General features: G+C 33.5%; 1 protein-coding gene across 7 annotated transcripts in view; it reads left to right on the forward strand.

Annotated features, from left to right (window-relative positions):
• Nucleotides 1-9,254, forward strand: part of LOC106869178 (uncharacterized) — a 100,254-nt gene that overhangs the window by 20,824 nt on the left and 70,176 nt on the right. For all 7 annotated transcript variants that reach the window (XM_014914800.2, XM_052968285.1, XM_052968286.1 and 4 more), the window contains exon 5: nt 6,025-6,345. In XM_014914800.2, coding sequence (XP_014770286.1) covers nt 6,025-6,345 — 321 coding nt within the window. The remainder of the gene's footprint in view (nt 1-6,024; nt 6,346-9,254) is intronic.

Consider the following 9,254-nt stretch of genomic DNA (forward strand, 5'->3'; position numbering starts at 1 on the left):
TATATATATATATATATATATATATATATATATATATATATATATGTATGTATTATATGTGTATGTATATACCATCATCATCATCATCATCATCATTTAATGTCCATTTTCCTTGCTGACATGGGTTGGATGGTTTGACTGGGATCTGGGAAGCCAGGAGGCTACACCAGGCTCCAGTCTGATCTGGCAGTGTTTCTACTGCTGGATGCCCTTCCTAATGCTAATCGCTCCGAGAGTGTAGTGGGTGCATTTTATGTGCCACCAACACAGGGACCACATGTACAATTTCCATTTGATTGTGATTTGATTTGATTTTGATTTTGATGTTGATGTACTTGACTCATGAGTCTGTGTGGAAAGAGGTTGTTTTTTCCTAGGGATATTTATCCAAGCGTATGCAGGATTAGCTCTATATCAATTAATAATACTGGAAATTTCACATGTGCTTATGTACTAGTATTTATCATTGGTTCCCCTTTGATGTTAGTACTTTACACTTTTTGAAATTCCCATTGTCGCTATGGATGTTATCATCTTTTCGATATAGGGGAAAAATTTTTAACATTGCAAAGAAATGAAGAATGCAATCATAGAATAATCAATATATTTATTATAATAGTAAAATCATGTTGCCTACATGTGCTTTGATTTGTTGCTTAGATTCATACTAATGCAATTAAATTGCATTATGAATTTGGCATAGCAAAAATATATTTTTTATCATTCATACAATGTTTATTTTAATTAAATTAATTTGAATTTAATAAATTTATTTTTAACTTTTTGAGCAGACAAAAATACCTCTTCCCCTCTTATTATCAGTATAATTTATGTAGATATATTAGTTGATATTTTGTGTTCTTGCATTATTCATCTATATAATTAATAGTGCATAACTTTAAGAATTATTCCTCTGTGTAATGTACAACTGTATTATTACTTTACAGTTTCTATTTAATTATATTCATTTCAATTTATTTCAATTTATTAAATGTATATTCAGCTCTATGCACACAATGAGAGCCCCTTTCTCTCCTGTTGTTCAACAATTTGTGTTTAGGTGTATGAATTTGATACATTTCCTCTAGGAAGAGTTCACATCTTTTTTTTTCTCAATGCTGTAAGACTTAGCTTGGCTAATTATTTCCCACCTAAGTGTATATTTTCTATTTTTATCCTTAATGTCCCAAATATGCTTACTATGACTAGTGCTTGCTTTCTTCTATTCTTAAATGTGTTTTCATGGTTTGCTATCCTTTTTATATATTTTTCTATAGAACCTATACAGTAGTTATCCTGTCCCTCTGATGTTACCTTACACCTATATAGGATGCCTTTTTCTCTACAAAAATTTCTTCCTTGGCACAATCACAGGTTTTATTTTTAGGAAAATTCCTTACTTCCTTACCAAATCTGTTGCACTTGTATATTATGTCCTCTGAATTACTCTCATTATATTTATTTACTATGTTAGGGATCTTAACTATTAGCCTACTCATTTTTACTTTTCTTTCCTCATCAATATTTGTGTTTATATCGTTTTCTCTTGTATGGTCGTTGCTACTATTATAAATACCAACATTTATATTTGTATTGTTAGTATTCGTGTTTCTATTACAGTTTTTGTTACTAGTATTATGATTACTACTTCTTCTTTCCTTTTTAGTTTGCATGCTAATATCTTTAGATTCCAGCGGGGAGTCACTAAAGGTTACCTCCTTTCTTTCGTTTGTTGTATATCTAGTGCTATCACCAAGTTTTTCGTTATTCTGGTCATTTAATAATTTACTTATATTATCCTTATCTTTATTATTATAGAAATCATTTAATCTTTTAGTATTTTGTGTTGCTATAATTTGTGCCACGTTTCATGGAGCACAAAAACCAGTTCTTAATTTGTGCGAATTTATGATTTTATGATATTTATTTTCCTTATGTATGGAGACCGCTTGGTAAAATAGTTTCACTATATTAGTTTTAATTTGTTTTGCAAAAGGTATTATGAGCCATATTACGTTATTTTTAGAATAATTATTAAGAGGGTCGGTTTCATTTATATAATTATAATAATAATTATTAAGGGGGTTAGTTTCATTTACAATAACTAATATAACTTCCTACAATAAGGAAAAACAAATAGATAAAGATAGCAATTGAGTACATACCTAGATTTATTTTTCTTACCAATAAATAAGAAGATAGAAATAAATATATATTATGATAATGATGATGATGATGTGAGTATGATAAATAGTACAAATTGTAAAAACAAACTACAAACCTACATAGTTAATGAGGATTATGCTTACAAAATATATTTGATAGTAAAGAATTAGCACCTCTAAAAAGGGTGAATAGTATTATGACCTAGTTCTTCTGTCCAGTGGTTGAAAAAATCAACCTCTAGTTATATTTAGATCAGTATTCAAAGACCACTTGCTAAAATTCAATTTGAATTGAACCCTCCATCTATGAAGATGTATGAAGAAATAGCAGCAATAATTTTACCTTCTTAACAGTTTATTTTAGCCCTGATAAAGGATTTTGCTTTGTCAAATTCATAATGCAATTTAATTGCATTAATATGAATCTAAGCAACACATGTAGGCAACATGATTTGACTATTATAATAAATATATTGATTATTCTTTGGATACATTCTCCATTTCTTTGCATTATATATGTGTGTGTGTATATATATATATATATATATATATATATATATATACGGTTGGCCACAAAAGTTCATTTGGGCTTACTCTAGTTGTTACATTCTCCCATGTGAGATGAAAATGACCAGCTAAGTTGTTTTCCTTCTTTGCCTTTAATTGTACATCATTAATATGCTTTTTGCATCTAATACACTATTTCTTCATTTCATCATTACTGTCTCTATGAAAATATATCTTATCTTCGTCATTACTGCCTCTGCTCTGGAAATGAGCATGTCCTGTAGTAGTTTAGATATTTCATTACACACGATACATCCACTTATTCTTCCTCCTACCACCTATACAGAAAACTTCTCTCTTGTACCAAAACCTCTTCTGACAGTTCTTCATCCTCCCTCTTTTCTCAGTCTCTCATTCACATTACTGCAATATACACAGCACAGTTTGTATTCTTTGCACCAAAATATGATTGAAGAGTACCTATCAATTAATTCATTATTTAACTATTTTTTATTTATTCATCTACCTTTGTATTCACAATATTTGTATAGCACTCAGCTATTTTTATGCGAATGAATGATGATAGATTAAATGTGAGGAAACTGTTATAACATGTCTGTTGGCAAATGCTCATTAAAACTTCTTTTCAAACGTTGAATACAGTCCCCCTTCTCCCTGCTTCCTCCCTCTTCTCCAGTCACATCCTTAGAGTTGGCACTGTCAATGTAGTCATATTGAAAGGTAGATTTGGTGAGATTGTTGAGATATTTGAATGGAGGCCTGTTGATGTGTGCTGCATCCTATCAAACTTCTCTCAAATGTGAGCATAACATGCCTGATATTGTTGTTTGGGACAGAGGGGCAAAGGTATGTACCATCATAGAGGTTAGTTGCTTTACAGATATAAATATCCCTTTGAAAATCAAAGAAAAAGAGGATATCTATGGAGAACTGCTTCGAAACCTCCAGCTTCTATATCCAGACTCTGAATTCATATTCATACTAATAATAATTGGAGCACTAGGTTTTGTTAGTAAATGCTAAAAGGAGAATCTGGATAAACTGGGATTTTCAAGAAGAGAAACTGACTGGCTAATTCGTACATTACAAGTCCAATCTGTGAGTGGAACAGTAAAAATATGCAAGACTTTTCTCAAGTTCCAAATGTGAATTTGTCTGTGTTAACTACATCCCAAAGATGGAGCCTTGTATCTTTGTTGGAAACCAGCTCCCCACTCAGTGGAGGATTTATAATAATGTGAAAAAGGTATAACAAAGCCACTGGAGGCACTTGAGAAGGGGATCCATCAAGAGTTACGTCACTTGCTAAAACTCATTCAGCTCTTGTTTTTTGGACAATTGATATAATTCTTGATGGATCCCTTCCTGATTACCTACACAACATTGTTTTGTCTTCTTCACATCCCCCACAAACCAGATGTAACACTTTTTCATGTTCAGTAACAAAGAACAGCCTCCTTATTTTCCTTATTGGTTGCCTCAGATGAAGGTAGTCTGATTCCATAATATCCTGTGTGAAAGCAACTGATAAGATTGGCTGTCATGGGTCTATAATATAGTGTACTTTTATTAATACATCCGCTCTATTGACAAATACATGAATGCTTTCTTTCTTTTGACTTATAGATTTTTGGATGGTATACAAACATGCATGTGTGTGTGTATGTGTATTTTGCTCTTTTTGCAAGGTTTCTTTTTTTTCTCTTTTTCTAGCTCATGTTAAATTGCTTTCTTTAATGCTTTTCTCTTTCCCTCAACATCCTCTATGTATGTAAAAGCAAAGATCCCCTCTTCTTCATTACTTACTTCAATCTCTCTCTTGATTTTTGTTTTCCTTTTCTCATTGTTTCTATAAAAGCTACAGGTTCTCATTTCAGCCACTTCCATTCCTATCAAACAGCCAATACAATTAATGGGAAACAAGCTAAGATAATCACTAATTTCTGTTCCTTCCCTCTCTTTTGAATTTACTGCATTCATTCAGCCAGTACTACTTTATGTTCTTATGTGTTAAATTTGCTATCTCTACCATGTTTCCATTTCTAGTTCATGCTAAATTGCTGTTTTCAATGCTTTTTTTCTATCTCTGTCATGAAATTTGGGATTTGCTTGTTTGCGATGTGCCTTCACCTCTTCTTGCTCCTACTACCTGTACCATTATCAACACTTATGCATACTACACTACCATCTTCCTTATTTCTCTCCCCTAATATATAAAAAGCTTCAACTTCCTACCCTCTGTGACTGTCTATGTAGTACCCTATCCCATGTGCTTCATGTGCCAGATATGACTACACCTTTCTCTCCTCCCCCATACCCAGATCCTGCCAGCGACAGTAATAAAAGTCATAGTAGACACTCATAACAACAATATTATTGATGACATTAGGAATATATAGTTATCTGTTGATAATAGTTGTAAACAGCACTTATTGTAGTATTAAGCAACAAGTGTTTGAGAATGAATGATTGCAAATCAAGTGAAAAAGCAAACATAATCATATGTGTAACTCTACCAACAACCAAATAGCTTTACCTTTGAAGAAACCCCACTCTTCCTGTAGGTTCCGAAAATTTAGGACTGCAATCATAAATGTAGGCATGAAGAAAGATCACAGAAGATCAAAGAGCTTGGTTGGGAAAAAATTCCTCATCCACCTTATTCTCCCAACCTTGCTCCTTCAGACTACCATTTGTTTCGTAGTTTACAGAATCATTTGGGGGACATAACTTTCGCAAGCCAGGTGGAGGTCGAAACTGACATTTCAGAGTTCTTCGCTTTGAAACCAAAAGAGTTTTACATTGATGGGATTAAAAAGCTTGTAAATAGATGGAAGGAAGTCGTAGATAATCAGGGAAAGTACATTGATGATTAAATCTCAATTAAATATAACATTTGATCACTTGTTTTCTTTATTCAAAATTCAGACAGAACTTATGGGATGACTGGATACATGGCATTCCATTTGGTCTATATAGCTGATGCTGAGCTAAGTTAGATCAGTCAATGAAAATTAAGCAACACCTACTGATTGATATCAATAAAGATAACACTGAAATCATAAACAATATTCATGTAATCTCAGTCTCCCTAGCTAGCGAAAATAAAAATATATTCTTAGTCAACACACAATTAAGTAAAGAAACATGTAAGAGACATAATATAAATACATGCATACTCTCTCTCTCTTTCACACACACACACACACACGCACGCGCACGCGCACGCACACACACACACACACACACACACACACACACACACACATTAAAACAAACACATTCATTAATTCATTTATTAATATAATCTTTCTCAATTCTTCTATTTCAGTTTTACCAAAATCAGTCACAATCAAGGCTATTTCTGATACGGTTCTTGTGGAAAATCAGAATAAAAGCTATGAATGCCTTGTTACAGACACCAACCTTGAATTTTCAGTCTTTTGGCTGATAACATGGAAAAATGGGACACAAAAAAATGTTACAAAGCATATTTCAAACAAGTCAAGCAAATCTGGAAAGCTGACCACTTCATCATCAAAACTGACGTTACATCTTAATAAGAAGTTTAAGGATTTACAGTGTGTTGCATATTTTCCGGGTAAAAGTGAATTTGTTTACCATTCGATGAAACTTGATATGCCCATAAAATGTAAGCCCTTTTTTTTATCTTTATAAAACACAAAATGTAGATTTGTTCAAAATATTTATGTGAAAGATATGTACATTTCTAGATTTATATTTACCACAACAATGAGAAGATTACACAACTTTAACAATTTTGAAGAGAGCCATTTTTATTGGGTTCATTGTTCTAATGCTATACAACTGACCAATTATGAAATAGTCTCAAAATATATGTGGTAATTTCTGTAATTAGCTTAAATTTACTAAATAAAAGAAATAGTGTCACATTGCACATCTACACCCATTCTAACCATCCACCAAATGTTTTCAAGCATATACCAATAAACATCAGCACATTATTCTTCCTCTGTGGCTTGGCTAAATTGGACTGTCAGTGTATATATTTACTATATAATCTTATGGCTCATTTAGTAAAATGCTAATGTGTATAATAAAAATTAATATAAACAACTAAGCACAATATAAAACCAAACACAAAAACTTTAATCATCATTAATTGTGACTGAGGATGCTGAAGTACCTATATTGCAAGAAATAAGAATTAAAAACTCTTGATACTGTATAAAGCACACAATATACATACACTGACAAGGCCATAAAATTATATAGTAAATATATATATATACTGACAGTCTGATTTAGTCTGATGAGCCTACAACTGATAGGGGAAACTAGTCTAGTCCAGTGATCTCTAGTCAGTCATGGGGTAGTTATCTCCCTTGTCAGTGTATATATATTGTGCACTTCATACAACGTTAAGAGTTTTTAACTCTTATTTCTGGCAATATAGGTGCTTCGGTATATATATATATATATATATATATATATATATATATATATATATATATATCATCATCATCATCATCACCATCTTTTAATGTCCATCTTCCATGTTGGCATGAATTAGATGGTTTGACAGGACGTGGTAGATCTGAAGAGTGAGTCGTGTTTCAATGTCTACTTTGGCATGGTTTCTACAGTTGGATGCCCTTCCTAATTTCAACCTTCTACAGAGTGGACTGGGTCCAAATAAGCTTGCAAGACTAAGATCCCTATCAACTGGAGGTGCTACAGAAGAGGAAAGTGGTTTTATGCTTGGAGAGGAGAGGTTAAAGAAAGAATGAAAGGACCAGTGCAGAGTAGATTTCTTACTGTAGCGAAGACACATGTTGACTCAAATTACAGAAGATTGGGTGGAGTGGAGCTGGAAAGAGAGATGAAATAGTGCTGATGAAGTTAATCAGATTGGATTCTGATGACACAAGTAGATGAATTGGGGACAGACAAAAAAGGAGTGGGGTAGAGATTGCAAGAGGAGAGTGAGAAATGGTTAGATATGGGAAAAGGGTGTTGTGAAAATAAAAGACAAGGGTGGATATGTGATTGATGACAATTTGATGGAAGGAAAGTAGGAAAGAGTATGTGATAATTGCTGAAATTGAGAAGTGTTGAAGGATGAAAAGTAGCAGGCAGTGAATAAAGGTGGGGGAGTGATGATACATATGGGCTAGGGTAAGGTTGAGGAAACAGGTGATGATTAATAGTACAGAGATGAGCATGGAGTAGTAGAATAGAAATGCTATAATAGGCAGGGGAAGGATAAGAAAAAGGGGATGGTGTGTGAGTAGGTAGATGGAACAAGAGTGAAAGGAAAATGTAGTGCTGGAGAAGAGTGAGTGATGTTTGGTTGTTGTGAAGGAGAGAAACTTTGGTAGTACAGAAGGTTTATCAGTGTAAAATGTGAATAGAGAGGTACAATACTATAAATTAAAGATTGATGTCAAATGAAGTGGTTCGTACAAGTGAGAAAGAGAAGTGGTGTCACAAAAAATGATGATGAAATACGTAATTCTGCTCTTATTTAATTATGGCACCAGAATACTGCAGTATAAAGGTAATGGAGAGGTTCAGTAATAGATAAATGATAGGTTGTAGAGAAGCCTAGTAGAGGAAATTGGGCAAGGAGTGCAGTTGTTTGTGTATGTATATACCGCCACCACAATTTTTCTCTCAATACATTAGCAATTTGTTAAACAGGGACACTAAAATTGCACATCTAATGAAGCATACTGACTTCATTCCTCTCTAGTCTTCACATGTACTCTGCATTCAGAGTCCCTGTCTCATTATCATGTAGCATCATTGTTCATGTAGGAGCATCATACAATCTACCTTTCTCTCTGTGAGAGAGATCTTTTGTTGCTAAAAAGGTAATAGCTACCAAATTTTGTCCATCCTATTCTTATTTCAGCAACTACACTTTCAGAGCATTCTCCTTCACTGCTAATTAGGTCACCCAGGTAGCAAAAATTATCCACCACCTCAAGGAAGCCTCCAGAGCTGTTGCGAAAATCAATTTCCCACGTGTCTTTAGTCTTTATGACTCCTATGCAACTTCTACATATAAACACTACTTTCTTCACAGTGATTCCACTGTGCCTCTTGTGTGTCCATAGCTTGCATTGGGTATACCATAAGGAATTCCTGCATATATCTGTTTTGCATATTGAGTCGGACCATTTACCTGAAAGGACTAAGATCGTGTTTGTTTTCTTGCTTACTAGAATCTTGGTCTTTGTTATGTTAAATTTAAAAGCTCTTTGATTCAAGATTTAGCTTCCACACCTGAGATTTCGTTTTTAATTCTGTCACACATTTTGCTATGGGAACAAGATCATCAACATATAGTAGTTCTCAGGGGCAACTGGTCTAAAGTGCCTCTGTTATGCCCTAGAGGACAATGATGAATAGAAGGAAACAAAGAACTGTTCTTAACAAATTGGGTTATAACTCCCTTAGTAACTTTCTTGGCCTGATCCAGTATTTTGATACTTCTGTAGTAACCTGATAAAGCTGTATCCTATCTTAAGCATCTTCATGGTAATTCCTGATGGACCAGAGGATTTTTCTGTC

The sequence above is a fragment of the Octopus bimaculoides genome, chromosome 5, assembly GCF_001194135.2.
Source record: "Octopus bimaculoides isolate UCB-OBI-ISO-001 chromosome 5, ASM119413v2, whole genome shotgun sequence".
NCBI lineage: Eukaryota > Metazoa > Mollusca > Cephalopoda > Octopoda > Octopodidae > Octopus > Octopus bimaculoides.